This window comes from Agelaius phoeniceus, chromosome 1, assembly GCF_051311805.1.
Source record: "Agelaius phoeniceus isolate bAgePho1 chromosome 1, bAgePho1.hap1, whole genome shotgun sequence".
Taxonomy (NCBI): domain Eukaryota; kingdom Metazoa; phylum Chordata; class Aves; order Passeriformes; family Icteridae; genus Agelaius; species Agelaius phoeniceus.
The window spans coordinates 111,039,777-111,058,740 of NC_135265.1; the positions used below are offsets into that span (position 1 = coordinate 111,039,777).

At 38.8% G+C, this 18,964-nt stretch overlaps 1 protein-coding gene across 4 annotated transcripts in view; it reads left to right on the plus strand.

Moving 5' to 3' along the window:
* The window catches only part of ASXL3 (ASXL transcriptional regulator 3), a 127,982-nt gene that overhangs the window by 14,598 nt on the left and 94,420 nt on the right, over positions 1-18,964 (plus strand). For 2 of the 4 annotated variants that reach the window (XM_077185200.1, XM_077185208.1), the window contains exons 2-3: positions 10,805-10,868; positions 12,674-12,756. In XM_077185200.1, coding sequence (XP_077041315.1) covers positions 10,805-10,868; positions 12,674-12,756 — 147 coding nt within the window. The remainder of the gene's footprint in view (positions 1-10,804; positions 10,869-12,673; positions 12,757-18,964) is intronic. The other 2 variants (XM_077185213.1, XM_077185204.1) reach the window with 1 other exon arrangement.

The following is an 18,964-nucleotide window of genomic DNA, read 5'->3' on the forward strand; positions in this document are numbered from 1 at the left end:
AAACAGGTTTAGGAAAGTCATGTCCTGCTTGACCCAGCTGATCACCTTTTTATGACCAGATGACCAGTCTACTGGATATGGGAAAGGCTGTGGATGTTGTCTACCTAGATTTCAGTAAGGCCTTTGATACTGGCTCCCACAGCATTCTTGTGCAGAAACTGTGTGCTCATGGCTTTGATGGGTACACTCTTCACTGGGTTAAAAACTGGCTGGATGGCTGAGCCCAGAGAGCAGTGCTGAATGGTGTTATATCCAAATGGTGGCTGGTCACCAGTGGTGTTCCCCCCAGTGCTCAGTTTTGGGGTCAATATTGGAGCCATCCATTTTAGTATCTTTTTAAATTATTTGGATGAGGGGATTGAGTGCTCCCTCAGTGAGTTTGCAGATGACACCAAGGTGGGTGGGAGTGTTGATCTGCTGGAGGGCAGGGAGGCTCAGCATGGGCATCTGGACAGGCTGGATCAATGGGCTGAGGCCAATGGTGTGAGTGTGAGGTTCAACAAGGCCAAATGCCAGGTCCTGCACCTGGGTCACAACAACCCCAGGCAGTGCCACAGGCTCAGGAGAAGAGTGGCTGGAAAGTGACCCAATGGAAAAAGAAGGGGTGGTGGTTGATTGAGCCATTGTGGGCTCAGGTGGCCAAAAACACCAATGGCACCTGGAGCAGTGGCCGGTGAAAAGTGCCCAGTGCCCAGGCTAGATAAGTGTCCAGCCAACCTCCAGCCAGTAAGGCACTTCCCCAACCCGGAGTCAGGGCCTTGTGCCTAAGGCGATGTCAAGCCTTGCGGACGTGTGGCCGCAGTAGAGAGCTCCGAAGTCGCAGGATGAAATGAAGAGGCGACCCTCAGTTTCTTCGGGGGGGCGGTTTTATTGGTAGGGAAACGTGCAGGTTCAGGTAGAAGGAGCTGAGGGCCCCGAGGCAGGGAAAAGCCTCGGTTTTACAGAGGGTGGGAGGGGTGAAAGATAGCAAATCAGAGAGGGATACATTAAGGATTGGCATGATCGGAGAACCCATCAAACACAGTTGCGGGAGGGACCCTAGCCCCTAACCCAATCACTCGACACCCTGGCCCGAACTCTCTAGAAAAAGAGGCAGGGGTGTCGAGTGACAGGCAGGCTGCCAGGGGTGGGGAACAAGAAAGATACATTTGGTAACCAAGACAACTGGGGAGGGGTTTGGGGATTGACACTAACTGGTAACAGGGCAGGACTTTCTGAGAGAACAATGGGGGGAAAACTGAACAAGCATAAAGCACACCACAACAGGCACCCTGGCCTGTAACAGAAATAGTGTGGCCAGCAGGATCAGGGCAGTGATTGTCCCCCTGTACTCAGCACTGGTGAGGCCTCATCTTGAATCCTGTGTTCAGTTCTGGGCCCCTGAATCCAGGAAGAACATTGAGGTGATGGAGTCAGATTACAGAAGGGCGGTGGAGCTGGGGAAGGGTCTGGAGCACAAGTGTGATGACGAGTTGGGGCTGTTTATCCTGGGGAAAAGGAGGCTCAGGGGGGATGTTATCATTCTCTACAGCCACCTGAAAGGAGGGTGTCGCCAGGTGGGGGATGGTCTCCCAGGAAACCAGCAGCAGGACAAGAGGAAATGGCCTCGTGCTGCACCAGGGAGGTTCGGGTTGGACAATGGGAAGAAATTTTTCACTGAAACATATTTAAGCATTGGAATGGACTGCCCAGGAAAATGGTGAAGTCACTATCCCTGAAGTGTTCAGAAAATTCCTGGACAAGGCACTCAGTGCTGTGGTCTACTTGACGAAGTGGTGTTTGGTCAAAAGTTGTACTTGAGGATCTTGGAGGTCTTTTCCAACCTTAGTGATTCTGTGATTCTGATTGTTTCAAAGGTAGAGTATGAAGTCAGTAATTACACCAGAAACCCAAACTGAGGCACTGTAATTTTTCCCTACAGCTAAAATGGATTATTCTTCCATAGACGTAAAATGTATTATTGTCAACTTGTAAAACATTAAATACAAAATTATGTGCCCAAACCCCATAGACATTGAATATATTGCCAGTAGCATTTCCTAGAACTGACAATTTTTAATCTTACATTTGCTGAGGAGATGTGACTTTGAGAATACTCAGGTCTTCATGTGTACTTATGTTGTTTCTCATAGAAAAAGCAAAGAACCCATGACAGAATATACTGTATAACAGCCATGTTTTACCCTCTGTTTCTTTGCTTTTCTTGGGTTACAATTACCATCCTGTAAGGTAACAGTTCTTCTGTTCAGTGTATAGTGAGGGGTCTTGGGATAAAAAATGTACAATGATATAAGGGACCTCCAAAAATAGAAGGTTGTCTTGAACTGGAAGCCCAGCTTTATGAGACATCTCTGCATTTATATTCCCTAGTAAAATCCTCTGTGATTCCTCTCTGTTGACCAATGACTTTGCGGTGATTCTGGTGTTAGATGATGGTAGTTGCATGATGTGTGTGGGTGATGGCCATTTCACCCTGTAACGTGGTCAGTCCAGTCCTGCTTGACTTGGAGGGGTCAGCCAGTCTTGCAGCTTGAAATAATTCCTTTAGGCAGAGTCAGGAGTTTGGAACCTTCACAACAATTGCAGATTATACTGAACAGTTTCAGGTTGTATCCCTGTGGGGAAAGACATGTTCTGTATTTTGTTTCGAGATCTGATTGCAAACTGTTGGTTTAACAATCAGCATTTTGTCTCTTCATGAACTCCAGCCTTGAATTCACTGTTCACTTTTCTCCTTTATAGACTGGAGGTCCTATTGAATTTGTTCACCTGTGCCAAGTGATTGCTCCTATTGGTTTTAATCTCTAAAGAAAATCAGCATCCAGCTGGTAGACAGTTGTACTGATGAGGACCCATTGATTTTTCTCTCCTACACACTTACCATCAATAAGAAATGTCCTTAGCGTTCACAATACTTTTTCCCTGCCATAATGTTGCCCTGTTACCTGACTGTCAAGACTGGTTTCAGTTGCTGTTCACGTTGAATGTGGATGTGATTAACAGCCTGATAAAAATGTTTAAGTCAATATTTGAGAAGCCTAGATAAAGATAACACTTTATCATGAGAGCTTTTTAATAATGTGTTCTGTTTGATGTACACCAATGGTAAGGAATTGCTGTTTTTAACAAAAAACCCTTTTTTATCAAGGGATTTTTTGATTAAGCAGTGTTCAGAAAAGGAGATTTAAGAAAATGAAGAATTTTCATGTTCTGGTTTGGGGGAAAAATAATTCTTCCCTTTTTAACAGAACTTTTGCTTATCATGTTGGTGGTTTTTTGGTTTGGTTGGTTTTTTTTCACTACAGTACTATTTGAAGTATTTTCTTCCATAAGAAGAAGCAAGCAGCGTGTAAACAAAACATTCTGTGTGCATTTCTCTAAAGTGATAAGCTTTTAAAAAATTATTGCCTTCAGTTTAGGATGGTCAGATTCTTTTACAAGGTCCCTGGGAAGAGGTGAGCACATAACTTCTCAAATTTTGAAAAAAACTGTTTATACATCTTATACAAACCTAGATGCAGAGCCATTATATACTCTCACTAATCTGCCTGTGTTGTGACAAATGTTTCTTGGTAACAGTGTTAAATAGTGAATTTTTTAAACCTTTAAACAGATACTACCAAAAATTGATTTAAACCAGCAATATGGACTTCAATTTTACAATAAATGATGTGTTTAAGAGGACAGGTGTGGGTGGACTTAGGTGATGAGTTAGGGGAAGGGACCATGTGGAAACACTGCTAAGAAGGACGGAACAAATAAGTGACGCAAAGTGGATATGAGTTACTGAGCTGCTAAATATTCTCCTATTTTTGAAAATCTTAGATGACTAATTGTCAACCATGCCATATGTAAGTAATGTAGGCTTCCAAACTTGTGGCAATTAAAACTGCTAAGCATCCCACTCCAGCCCTGTGTTATATTCTGTGTACAAGTCAGTACTGAAGACTAATCTCTTATGACATTAATCATCTCATGAGAGGAGACAGAATAAATCACAGTAGCCCTTCCTCTCTTCACTCATGAAGATAAATGCCATAACATGATGGCTGATCTTCATTATGACACTAACCATTATATATTTAACAGAGACAGCAAAATCTCACTGACAGCTAACAAAAGAATTCTCTCTTTATACGTTCTTTGAGAAGGCTCTATTTCTTCAGTTCAAAAACATGACTTATCATATCTATTCTCAGAGCAATTTAAGCAGTAGATCTGGATTGTGCCAGTGAACTGTACTCTGTACATAATGATGTCATGATTCAGACTAATGAAACCTGATGTGAAGTAATTGTGCAGGCTTTAGAAGGAAAAAAAGGTGCATAACATGCAAGGACTCTTAACTCTGCTCTTTTCTATTGTCTGTTTGGACAAGAAGCAATATTCTCTTGTTTACAATGAACAACACTACTCCCTCCCCCCAAAATCGAGCCATTGATTTTGGATCAAAATTTTTCATTTTGTGGAAATTTTGGTTTTCCATTTTCCCTCAGTACTTGAACAGGTCGACTCAGAGAACTTAAAGAACTGAAAGTGGATTTCTGTTGTGTCTGTGATTGCAAGGGACTTCTATTTTTTTCAGCTTTATCACTTGCTGCACATCTCTCAGAAATTTAATTCTGTGTTTTCCATGCATTGTAGTCTTTCTTTCTGGGATACAATTATTAAGAAGAATTCTTAGTTATGTTCTGCATGTCCATTTGCCTATTATTTTGAAGGGTTTATCAGCCTGTGAGTGAGAACAGTCCAGACAAATGAGTTGTGAAATTTATGGACTTCTCTTCTGAGGTTAGGAGGACCAGTGTGACTTATCCTGGTTGTTCACCAAAAAAGCAAAATATGCTGTAAATTTCCTGAGCTAGTTTCTTGCCATCTATCCCACGCAATTAAAATGGAAGTATAATTTTTATGGTTTTGTGTTTGCTGTCATTAGACATTCTATAAACATAAATATATTCATGGTGCATCAATGGAATCAATGTCAGTTGCAGCATTAAACTTCTCCTTTTAATGAGCAATTTTACAAGGGTGAAAAAATTGTCAAAACTAATATGTAAGAATATTTATGTAGAATTCATAGTTTAAAATATTTTGTGTTCTATTTTCTCTTCTGTTTTCTCCTGTTTTCTTTTTCGCCTTCTAGAAATCTTAGATCTGTGTCTTTAGGACACTGTCTAACAAGATAAGGTCTGATAGTAAACCAATGGCAAGAAAATCAGCACAACTGTCACCTCCTGTTAAATTTGGTATATTCATAGAGTAGCCAGTAGGAATTTTATTTCTCACATTAAAAGTAACCCTTACACAGTATGCTTGCCTGAGGAAAATGAAGTGATGAAAGCTTCTGAAACAAAGATATATTCATTCTCTCTGTTGATTTTTCTGTAAAGTTTTGCTCTTTGTAATTATTTTTTATCCTACTATGCTGAAACATAAGTTATACAGCAAACCTTTCAGTGCCTCAGAAAAATAAAAATCTGTATGATCTTCCAATAGAGAAAACAGCATATATGGAAACAAATATGTTTAAGGTTTGGTGTTTCTTAGTTTTAAAGAGTTTTTTTGTTCCTTTAGTAGTGATGAATGTATTCACACTGATAGGAGTTCTTTCTTATCTGTAATGTAAAGGAAGCTGACAGGGCCTGGTATCCATTCAGCTATCCATTTTTTTGTGCCAAGTAGGTGCCAAAGGAGGATTTTTATCCCTGCCACAATTAGAGGCATTTCAGGAAAATGGCCTATGTGATCACTGAATGAGTACAGATTTCAGTAACACTTTTGGATGGCAGAGCTTGTTTTTTGCTCCTCGTCTCTTCTCTGAAATAATAATTTGTTTTTTTAAAAGTTTTAACTCAAGTTTTCCAGCTGGGTCAGTGCTGGTGAAACTTCTACTGTAAACTAAGTAGGCAAGAGAATGTGGTCCACAAGCCAGAGGAGGTGTACATCACAATTTGTCCTGTCAGCACCTAAGAGCTGCAGTGTGCTGCCGGCAAGGTGTCAGTGCTGAGTACCTATGCAGCACTTGTGTGCCTGCGTGCAGGTTTGGGGGAACCCATGGCATGAGCTGCATCTCTATGAATACACTCATGTTTGAGGGGGTAGAGGGCGTAGGAAGGTCCTGTAGGCTTGTACTGTGGTAAGGATTATTAGGGAAGAAAGGTATTTGGGTAGGGATTTGGGCAGGTGGGAGATACACAAGTTAGGGTTATTGCAACATCTCAGAAGATGAGAGCATCAGTTTGAGAGTAGGGAAAGGCTGGGCACAGTGAGAGGCAATGGAGTATTGGAATAGGAAGCAAGGAGAGTATGGCTTGCTTGGCTAAGCAGAACTGGCATTGAACATGGCACTGTCAGAACCAAGCAGTCATTCTGGGAATCTGGATGCTCCATTGCTTAAACTGAAATCATTGTTGGTAATCCTGCTGCTAACAGTGGAACCCATACTGGGACAGCAAGTTTGACACCATGCTCACTGGGGTATCTTTGATCCTGATCTTAGAAATCTGATAGGATTCTGTGTGCTCCCTAGGTTCATCCTGCTAGTCACAGAGGTGTTTATGGATCTGTCCTGGCAGAGCCTGTAAGTGAAAGTTCCTGGTTGCTTGGACAGGCTGATTGTGTTAGTAAAGAGAGAAATATAAAGGCTTCCATTTTGTTTTAGTATGTTAGACCAGCTCAATAAGTTATTATAATAATTCAATTGTTCAGAGCTAAACACTTTACCCTACATTTTCTGTAGTGATGTATGAAATCAGCTAGCAATAGCAGGATGGCACTGCCGTTAGAGCTTGTGCCTTTTAAAGGAATAGCCCAACTGTATGTTAATTTTAACTGAATTGTAATACAATTTCTTTTGAATTCAAAATGTCAAGAGTACAGTTTATCTGTACTTTCCAAAGCTGCCTTTATATCCATTTGAAATATGACATTGTAAATAAATTTTGGAAAGAACAATAAAAGTTTCAGACATCTTGGAACAAGCCTCAAATGTTCCAGTTAAAGCAATGGCATGAACAAAGAAACTATTCAACTTCTTTCTTGCTCTTTTCTTTCATTCAGTGTTTTAGGAGATGATGATAATATCTTATGAATCTGGCAGGTTAGCAAAGCTAGATGGTTTCAGACCTACTTGCAAATTCTGTAGTAGAAATTCTCTTGCAGGAAACACTTGCCCAGTTGTTCCCTATAGTTCACACTAAAGGAGCAGCAAAATGCTTTTCACCAAAATAGAGATGGGGAAAATTACTTTATGAGTGTGCTTTAAACTTTTTGAGTTCTGTTGGTCAGTAGCATTACCCCCAAACCTAAAAAAAGTGTGGACTAGCAAGTATGGACAAAACTGATGTTAAAACTTAATATGTTTTGGTAATTTTTTATGTTATGGTTTGTTTTGGTGTTTTATGTTTTGGTATTTTATTTTTTTTATGTTATGTTTTGGTATTTTTTCATGTTATGGTATTTTTTTATGTATTCCTTTGTTATTGATGGGGCATCTTTCCTTCTCTTGCTTGATGTTTCTTTTCTTGCTTATCTGTAGTGTCAAGTGGATTATAAAGACAAATTCATAGCGTGGAGCATACTGAGAGTGACATCTTACAAAATGCACCTTTTTCTACTTAGATCTTATAATTTCCTTATTGTAATTTCAACTGCTCAAAGACAAAAGTCCTACCAGGAGAATTATTATTCCTGTTTCACGTTCTTTTAATATATTAGTACCTGGAAGCCACTCTTTACCTTGTTTTTGATCACTATCAGCAAGAGTTCTGTGAATACCTATTTGAGAACTTGTGTTATAATAGGTCATAGTGCACCTACCCTTATAAACATCCCTCTTTTTCATGCATGTGTTCCATCCTTGCTGTTTTCTCCTCTTCATCCATCTCTGTGCACTTCCTTTCTTCGCCCCCTCTGTATCCTCCCCTACTCTCCAAACCATTTACCCATCTTTCTTCACACAAAGGGCTTTGAACTTTTACCAAGCTGCTGATAATTCCCCAATGACTGAAGCTGTTAATCAAAAATGAACACAAAAGATTTTAGTGGGGCATTTCCCACAATAGAAGTCAGTCCTCCTGTTAACCTCACATAAGCAGCTGTAGAAGACAATGCTGGATTTTTTCCAGGATGCTGTTATTTCTTGTACTGTGTTTGGTACTACATCTTTCAATTCATTAATTTAGTAATGGGTGGCTAGAAAATAATTTATATTTTCTGCTTAGGAGAAAAAAAGTTTTTGGGGGGTTTTGTTTGGTGGTTTTGTTTACTTGTTTGTTTGGTTGGTTTTTTTGTTCTTTTATTCACCCTGCTGTCTTTGGGCAGTAAAGATTGTCCATTGTGTAGTTCAGCCCGACTCGTCTTTTAGCTGATGAGTAAGAGCACTGGGAATAACTGTACTGTTCCTTTTCCTCCTCCTTCCTAGTTTTTAAAAATAATGTTCTAAGGAGAATTGCTTCAGTTTCTGACTAGTGGCTCAGCCTATTACGATAAAATGATCCTGCTTTTTGTCAGCTACCTGACCTTCAGATCCCTGCCAGCAGAATCCAGACGTGGAAGAAGCTCTGGCTGGTTTCAGACTGTTTAGTCACACAATCAGCAGTGTCAAGCCCACCAGGCTGATCTGCCCGCTGCTTTTGGACCACAATGCAGTATCAAAACACACTTGGTTCTTGTTTAGAAGAATTATTTTCTGTCAGTGTGATAACTGATAGCTGCAGGCAAGGCTTCCCGCTTTCTGCAGGAACGTTTATGGGTGGCAAAAGGGCCAACTCTCTGATTTGACTTTCTTCACTTTGTGCCTCTGCTGTGTTCTCTTCAGTATCTAAAATTCAAACGATTGAGCAAATCTGATTCAGCTAGTCACAAGCATCTGTATATACAAATTAAACTAATAATTCCATCAGTTACAGTGAAGTCCTCTTCTGATTTTGTAGGCAAGCTGAGCATTCAGGATTTCTCTCTTATGCAAAACTGCAAGTTTTGACTCTGCAATAGAATCTTCCTGCTTACAGTTCACTGGAAAGTGTTTTTCCCCGGTGTGGGAACTGATTTTTTTCAGGTAGTTGTCAACACACAGATGATGATAGATGCCATGGTGAGAAAAGGTATTTGTATTTCTTCTTGTCCCATATAAATGACATGACTTTTCCAATGAAACTGGGAATACATGTGTTTGTGGCATCTGTGTGATTATTTAATATCTCAGAAGTTGTGAGTTGATACATGTAGGTGACACAAATACTAGAATTTGTCAGGCTGTTACCGTTTGTTGGGAGGTTTGATTGCCAATGTGCTTGGTATGATCTGATCCTTCTTCTCCTTGAGCTGTTAACCAGGGTTTGAATGAACACTGAAAATGTGTTCTGTGCAGTGACTACTTCTGTTCTCTTTCTGACTGTCCTGATGGGTATCACATTATTTGTCCCAGTTATTTACCGTCTGTCCCTTTTTAAGGCTATGGTTGAATGGCAGGAATAAATAGAGCATATCTGATCCCCTGTGATAGAGGTTGCAGTCAGTGCAAGCCATTCTTCTGCCATTGTCCCTCTTTACAAAATACATTGAAACAGTCATGTTCTTCATGACAGTACTTTGGCATGCTTTAATTTCAGCATTATTAGTCACTGCCCATATATGATACGAGTGTTGGTGGATGGAGTGGGAGGAAGAAGAAAGATATTTAAAACAAATTACGGCTTCCTCCGCTGGTGTGCATTGCTATGTCTGACCAAGAAGCCTATGACTTAACTATTCCTTCTGCATTTTAGTATGTTGTTTGCCTTAAGGCACAGTTAGTTATTCAGTTTGAATTTCTAATATTATTTTTAAAAGTCTTAGAAATGCAAAAGGAATTGCAGGCTTTTGGCAGTGTTTGTGGTGAGATACAGAGGCAAGAGATACTAGTGTAATTAACAGTTCAATGTATTCATTAGCTCACAGAATCTTAAATAATACTCTCATGCTGTTTTCCATAACTGAGGGAAAAATTATATTATATTTTATATTATAAAGGTTTTTACAAGTAATTATTTTTATTTTCTTATTGTGATAAATGATTAGGCTAAAACTGGGGGGAGGGGAGGAACAAGGATGAGGATGGATAGCATGGTGGGTAGGGCAGAAAAACCCCATCCTTACTAAGGTTCTCTGCTAATTAATCTTTGTTATGATAAAGAAAACTTAATCATGTACATAACAACAGATTTTCAACTTAAGCAGTGTTTAAATCGGAGAATTTATGCTTTTCTGTTAGGGTATGAACAGTTCTTTCAATAACAGAGTTTAAAAGGTTAGATGAACAGAACTAAATTTGTGGGGTATATGAACTGCAGCCCACACTACATGTCTAGTGTAAAGCAAATCCACACAATGGGCAATTATTTACTCCAGCACTTTCAGCCTGCCTAACAGTCTGCATTTCAATTTGTCATTATACCCTGAATGTGTTCACTTCATACTGTGGTATTTGAAATCTGCCCTGTGGGTTTCATTAAACTTTCTGTAGTGCTGTTATGCATCCTACTTGTTGGTTTCATTGTTGTTTGGTGAAGATGATCTTCCGTATCCGTATGTCTGGCCATTGTTTCCACAACCAGTTCAGTGCAGCTTCCTCAGCACAAACTGCTCTCCCTTCTCCCATTGTCCAGGACAGGGTGACTTCTGATGTTTGCTTAGCTTCATTGTTTCTTTCCCATTATCGTTGAACTCTCATGGTAATACTTGGCACTTTTACTGACGTTATAGAGCAGGATGTGATGTCGTAGAGAAGGGGACAGGGCTACCCAAATTTTCTCAATTGCAGGGAGGAGCTGCCCAGGTGTGCTGAGGGGCCTGTACTCAGGAAGAGAAACAGGGAATCCTCCACAGTGAGTAACCCCGCTTTCAAGTGCACACAGTTTCCTTCATAGCCGTGTCCAGTACAGTGTAGTATCCTCTCCTGTCCTTTCCAGTTTGCCCTTTGGAATGTTCCCAGTTTGGTTCTCTTTTCTCTTTATTTTGGTGGATTCTCATTTTACCTTGTACTTTGTCTTTCTGAAGGTTAAAGTTTCCATTTTTGTCTCTTCACACCATTAATCTTTTCTCATCCTAGCCTTAATCTTTATATGCATTGTCATTTTTCCAATGTGTCATTGTTGTTCTGTCACTAATACATCATATCATTTCTCTTCCCTTGTGTGCAATGGCCCTTTTCCCAGCTCTGTGCAGTTTCTTCAGTCCTTGCTCATTGCTATACATTTACTCTTTCCAACCTTCTCTTCTTTCTCCTTTCAAATCACCTTTTGGTATTCCTTTCCTAATGGGTACCTTTTGAATCTTGCCTACTGATGTACACGAGATAAGCTCAGTTCGGCTCCCTGACCTTTCTAGTGCAACTTTCATCTATACCTTTTCCGTTGTGGAACTGAAAGATAAAGGATAAAAAGCTCATCTGTAACAAAGAATTGGAGGATTTGGTAAACTGCATTTTGGCTGTGAAAGAGAACAGGCAGGAAATCAGAACTAAAATGGCAGAAAAGGACTGAGCTGGTCAAGCTGTAGTGAATAGGCAGTCTTTGGCTTTAGGTGAGCTGCTGAATTACAGCCCTGGCCAGCATGCTTTGCAGTTTGACTTGTGTGCTATGATGTGGTGGTGTCTCTAGTTCCTAGTGGGCAGGTATCCACACAGTAGTAGCTGCTTTCACAATTGCCATTATTTGGTAGTAACACTACAGAGAAGTTCAGGATTATTTGAATTAGACCAAACTGATTTCATAGTTACAGAGGGTAGAAATGCAAGTTCTGACTGAGATATATTGGCAAGATGCTCTGGGAAGCTTGATTGCTGTGGCCTGTGCCACACCTTTTACTGCTGATTGAAGGGTTTTGTTTTCCAGGGCTATCAGTCTGGCATTTTACAGGAGCAAAAGAGTGGCTGTTTGTTTAACAGCATAAAACTGATGGGAACAAAAAGGAAGTGGAAAATCAGAAAAATTCTTACAAGATGGTTCTATCTGTAAAGAGGACTGAGTTACTTTGGGCTCAATTGGAAAAGGCAAAGGAGTGGAAAACTGAGCTGAACTGGAAAAATATACTGCACTCTGTCATCTAGCATCTTGTGTGCTGTGACTGTTCTGACTACTTTATTTTTCATTGTTTTTAGAATTAAAAGGCATTTTAAAATTGAAACCCCACTGTGTCAATTCTTACAGTAGCTTCTGGTCTACAAATGGAAGGTTTTAGCCAATTTTTTTTCTGAGGTCATGGCAAAGCTAAGTGTAGAATAGTCAAATGACCTCAAAGAATTCTAAAGTAATAAAACTCTAAGAAAGTGCTAGTGGGTATTTTTTTCTCCCTTTTGGCTCTTGTGTTTTATGTATTTCCCCTCATGCCTAAAAGAAAATCTGTTGCTGTGTCATAAAATCAGTTGTGTATTCCAACTCATTTATTTGTAACCTGGTAAGAGTTTTCCCAGGCAGAGGTAACAGATGATGCACAAAAGCAGCAAGTAAATCTTTTTCTTGCTGAAGTTTCCTGGGTTGTATCTGTCCTTCCAACAGACAGAGGACTCCAGTCTCAACACTGTCATTCCCTGCCTTTTACAAATGACTGCATAAAAACTGCATGATCACATAATCTTTCAGATTCACAGGACAGCTGTGTCTTGTCACTTACATTTGTTATTTCTTTTTAGGCGTTGGAAAAGTATCCCAACTCACCAATGACTGCAAAACAAATACTGGAAGTCATTCAGAAAGAAGGGTTAAAAGAAACAAGGTCAGTGTTTATATGTTCTGAATTTCTGCTATCTCTGTAAAAATGATCTAGGAATGGTGTATAATCTTTACAAAACTTCAAGTGCTGGCTTAATTAATTTCCAGTGTCAAAGTGGGAAATACAGTTGATGGGTTTTGATTGTCAGTTCAGGGCTTTTAAAAGGGTTAGTGTCTGTCTTAACTTTGTATGTTACCAAAGGAGTCTGTGGGCCAGCTCCAGTCCAATGGCCTGTCTTTAGAAAGATAGTGCCATTTCCTCAGACAGCCCAGTGCTGCATCTCAGTTTTGCTTAAGGACTGAAGCTCATCAGCTGGGTTTCCTCTGCCACTGTGTGCATGGAGAAAGTGCAAGAAACTTGGTGCACTTCTCACTTGGGTTTATGGTCTGGCACTGAAATCACTGTTAGGACCTGCTGGTGTTGCCTGTGGTAACAAAGATTGTGCTGATGTTTTGGGAATAGAAGGAAAGGGAGGTTTGGACAATGGGAGCCAGTCTGTGTCTGCAGAGCATGGATACAGTAATTGATACAGCACCTCAACTTGCTTGATAACACCATACTTTGGGTGTAGATTCAAGTGATAATAATTACCCTTTTAGAGGATAGATCTGTTATCCAGAGAGTGTGGAAATCAATCAGTTATCTTCCATTGCAGCTTTTTATTCTGAAAGGTGACTGTCTACTTGCTAAGTTGTCTAGTAACCTTCAAGAGGAAACTTGGGCAGAAAGTGAAAATAAGGAAAAACTGGTTGGCTGGTGGGGGGTCCTACAAGATGCAATTGCCTCTTCTTCAAATATTATAGTAAAAGTTTCTGGTTCAATAGTTTAATACTTGTTGCTGTCTCAAAGCACAGGGAGATATGTGCTTCTATTTTAATTATGCTCTTCCAGTGTGGAACCTAAGGTTCAGAACGAGAAAACTTCAAAGTCCATGTAAAGGTGAACCAGAAGTAACCATGGGATATATTTTTACTGAATTCACTGTTGTTCCTAGGAAACAGAACAGAACACAATCTGTGTGACTGTTTGCACAGCATAACCATGCACTTCATTATTGGCAGCCTCATAACAGGCTCATAATAGCTATATTTTGATAAAATTGCAAAAGAGATGGTATGGAAAGTGAAATTGAATTTGCTACCTTTTACAGATTTAAAGTGCTTTAGTTCCTGTTGAGAAATTGCTTCGAGTATATTTGGCAATGATTCCAGGGAAGAAAGGGGGTGAAAACTTTTGAAAATGAATGTCCAAACATGTGTTATACTGCAATGATTTGCATACAACAACAACAAAAATGCCAGAAAACACAGTTTTGAAAATCTGTTCTATTAAGATACTGTTTGTCACAGCAGTGAATGAATTGCTTTCTTCTTATGTCTTGTGATATGAAGCAATTGCATGGGAGAGGCTCTAACGCCTGCTAATATCATTTCTTTGTAATTAAAAAAATTCTTGTTTTCATGATCAGTGCATGAATAAAATTTTGAGTGGAAAACCTATGGCAAGGAATGAAAGCAATGTTTTATATTTTAAACATAGAAAAAGTCAAAGCCCTTTGTAATTGCTGCAGAATGAGTAGTAAGAGAAAGATTCCTTTAAAGAAGTTCCAAACTAGATAATCTTTTATTTCTTCAGTTGCTGAGAAACCAAAATTGCAGAAAAATAGGAAAGAAATTCAGATTAGTTCTGATTTTTATTCATGGTACGTGCAGGTCTGTGTGACAGCACAGTAGATTGCAGGATGCCGTGTGTGGTCATGAGTTCTGGAAAATTCAGAAGGATAGAATTCAATGTTCTTTATACTTGAAACATTTTCATCCTAAAGTCCTTAACCTAAATATTCTAAATTCTGCAATTGTAAAATGAGAAAATGTTGATTCTGTATTGATTGCTAAGTATTTTAATTTTCATTTAACTTCTGATTTCAAACTTGCATTTCTGCTGCATTTTAATATTGATCAGGGACAAACTTTCAGAGTTACCTGAGTACCTAACGCATTATAGGAGCCAATAAGGAGTTTGACTTCATACACAGATTTGTTGCTTAGGCCTCAGCATGTCACTAATGTTTGGTTTTCACAGTATTTGAATTTAGTCTCCTGTTCGTTTTGTCCCACTCTGCAATTTCTTTCAGTACGTTCCTGCCAGTTGGTGCCTTTGCTGCTACTAAAGATGGTCTTTGTGGTCTTTGCTGGTCTCTCTGCTGCAGCCAGCTAAGATGAACAAGGGATGTAAATTTATGATGTGCAGTCACCTGGCCATAAGCAGCAGAATGGCACTAGCATATTTTATTCTGTATCGATTTGTATATTCTTCCAAGTCTGAGCTTGAGCCAGGAATATGTTACTACTCTAATACACTTTACTTATTCCTTTATACTGATTATCATTGTCAGTAGAATCTTGGCAATTACTACATTAAGTTCTTAAGAAACTCTCCTCTCTACTCTTCCATTTATAGATGAATGAGGTTAATTGTCTTAGTCATTTTTCATATATATTGTAACATTAATTAATCTAAAGTTTTTTGCTGTGATAGTAAATCTGAAAGACTAATGGATGATTTCCAGCCATCTCATTGTCATTATGTGTAATCTTTAAAAAAACACTGTCAGACTATTCAGGCTCTTTTTCTTTTTTTGCCAGAAAGGCATCAAGTTGCACATTTATTTTTGTATTACTCATATAATTAAATACAAAAGGATTAAATTACAAATTAAAAAGCAGATATATGTTAGAAAATAAACCAGAAAACTCTACTGATATATATCCGTGAGAGGTTATGCACCTACCTCATTCTTTACATCTTGGGGAAGAAACAACTCATTTTTGTTTCTTAAGTATCTTTCCTGTTATGCTTGTTGGTTATAAAATGGTCAGTAGGCAGGCAGTTCTTCTGCTGCCTAGAAGAAGTAAAAACTTTTAAGGCAAACCTTTCAGGGATGTAGAAAATGTATTACTTTCTTCTGTGGGAGGGAGAGTTACTTACTTAACTTTCATGCCTGTGCTGATGGTGAACAATGTCAGGCCAACAGACCTGGACACTGCAATCTGGATACTCTTTACTAGGAAAACTGACAGCAGCACACTTAAGAGCACAATGCTCTGGATTTTCTCTCCTGAAAGCATTTCCCTATCCTGCTGTAAATTTCTAGGCTCACCACCTGCTGTCTATATACCCTAGCACGAGCTTTTGCTGATTTTGCTTGTGTGACACAGACTACTAGTCAGAGTATGATCCACTCGCTCGCCTCAGTGCTCCTTTTCCCCTTGCTGCTGCCTCACTAGTTGTTCTCCATCTTACATTTCTTTTGTTACTTGTTCTTGTTAAGCTCTAAAATTTCCCCTACTGAATTGTATTTAGGTTTTCTGCAGACTATTTCTCAAATTCAGTAAAATTGCTTTAACAATGAACTCCTGTCATCCAGCATGCACGCAACTTTTCCAAGCTTTAAGTGGCATCTGTTTATTAGAACTTGTTTTCCTTGGAAGCATTATATTTCTTTTTTTGCTTATAGAAGTCCATGGGAAGCCAAAAACTTACTAAGCTGAGCTACATGGTACCTACTGCTGCTTCTCTAGCCATAGGATCTGCTGCTATGTCACAAAGAATATTTTGATACATTTGAAGTAACTTTTTCTTGAGGCCTATGTATTAGTCAACTTCTTATTTGCTAAATACTTCCAAATAATTTTTATTCCAAATTTTGTGGGAATTGAAATTCAGTTTTTGTATCTCTACTTCTTTGGACCTGTCTTTTTAATTTTTTTAAAGCTAATCACTTAGTGTTTCCCATTCTTTTGGAATCACTGATATCCTCTACAAATTCTCAAAAATTATTATTGATAATTCTGAGGCTGATCAATTCAGCTTTAATTATCTATGGTGAATTTCAGCACATTTAACTGATGTGAGAATACCTAATTTATTTAATTGTCATCTAATCAATTTTCCCATGTTTGTTCCTGGTGTTGGTTTTAGCAGCTGTCTAATCATATACACATTTCTGATTAGGCATTAGAACTCCTGTGCTTTGAGGGTAAGTGCTCAGTGCCAACTCCTTCTTGAAAGAGCAAGTCAGTTTCCTTTCTGCGGGTGTACTTACAGAAATTTCTTTGTGCATGTTGTGTGGGTGAGTTTGCTGAAGTTTAATTTCCTGAAGCCCTTTTTCTTCTTTTTGTGTTCTCCCTTGTTTTCCTGAAAATGAAGAATCATCCTTTCATGAATGCTCAGTGTTTTAGCTGCTTTTTCCCCATGGATTCAAGTCAACCTAGTACAGTCCCAGAAACTTGCCAGATGCTTTTCTGACCCTGACTCTCTTTTCTCTTGGTTTTGTCCTTTTTTGTCATTACCTGGAAATTGCCTGCAGAGCTACCAGAAGTAAGCTATCTGCTTGTTGCATTTTGTTTGGAGCACTGCACCTTTGTGAGGAGTAGGACTACTTGAAGGCCACTTAAAATTATCAGGGAGATAAAAATAAGACAGAAGCTGGTATGACTTAGTTGTTTGGATTAAGGAAGAGAAGATTGAATATAGGCATAGTAAATCTTCAGCTACACAAAAGAAAGGAAAAGAGTTATCCTGAATGCTATGGACAAAACTAGAAATAAGGCCTTTAAATTGGAGTAAGAGGAGATGCCAATTAGAAAGTACAAAGTTTTTGGTTTTTTGGGTTTTTTTTTAACAGGAATTATTAATTCCTGTCATGAACCATGGAAGAGATGTGAAAGATTGGTAGGTCTCACCACAACCCAGTGTAGCAATGTGTCTGTCAGGAGTTACATAGATTTGCTTGATCCTGCCTTGAACTAGGGAAATTAACTAGTATATCCCTTGATCCATGTTTTTCTATTAATTTTTCTAGAACAGTTTTCAGTACTTGGGCCATACCCATTGTTTTAGTCCTAGGGGAGAATATCCAGCCAAACTCTGATAAATTTTTGATGCTAATAACCCTAGATTATGTCTTGGCTTTCTGTAGTTCCCTTTCTCCTGTGCAGGGTGAGGCTGGGGAATTGACTTGTCTGGATAAGATTAAAGCCAAAGATTCTCAGTAAAGTTAAAAGCCAATAAACTTTCAAAATGGGACAAGCTGCTTAATTTCTTGGAGTACAACTTTAGCCCACAGCTATGCTAGCTATTTGCTTTCCTCCTCCATTAGACTCAGGACTGTGAATGCTGGAATGGGATAATTTCATAGTGTTTTTGCTATTCAGCTGGAGTAATTGACTTCTGTATGGTCAACAAACTTGACCATGACATTATTCTATTCAGGTAATTCATAGAAGAGTTTTCCTGAAAGTTTCTTTGTCTCACTCTGTTTTCCATTTTCCAGTAGGAATCTCAAACTTCATTCTCTTGATTTTTCTTTGGTGATCCTTATTTCAACTATGGGAATCAGAGCATCAGTCATATCTCCTCTTCTTCCTCTCTTTTTTCCTCTGCATATTTTGCCTTTGCTTTGCAAGACTAAGCTATCTATTGATTTATTGTTGTGACAGTAGTCTTTCAGAAGACTAAGAGGAGATGCTTGCCACTGGCACTGGCAATAGTGCTGTTTCTTGTGCACTCCACAGTGTTGATAATATTTATCATGAGTGATATCATAACATATTAAGTCTTCTGAGCCTAGGAAAGCAGCACAAAGTATGACCCTAATAAATCTCAAAGACACTCTTACTAGATTTACAGTCTTTGTGCAAAAATATAAAACTAGTGGGTTATCTAGAATTAAACTCACTTTGAACTGCAGAATGGAGTCATCAATGGAATAAAACACACGATCCGTGCAGGGTTTGTCTTTAGCTTTGAAGTTAGAGGGGACTCCTGAAAATATTACTGTCACTTGTGAATCCTTTGATCTTTTTGACAGTGTCTCTTTAAGCCTTTGCATTCTTCATCCTTAGAGCTATTGACTTAAAAAGAAATCCCTTCTGAATGCTACTGTTTCTGTAAATAGGGTAAATGAGCTGGCAACTGTCTTCTATTGTTTATCGTTTTCAGGTTCCTTGTTTTATTGTGTGCATATAGACAGAGAATTTTTTACTTTCTTTCTCTGTAAAGTCATTCCAAAATGTCATTGTAATTCATAATTATTAAGTCACAGTTTTTATTTTTCACTTGAAAAAAACCAAATGCCCTGCAATTACCAAAAACACTTAAAAATTTAATTGAAAGAACCACAGTTTTTGTCTTAAGGCTGTGTTTGCTA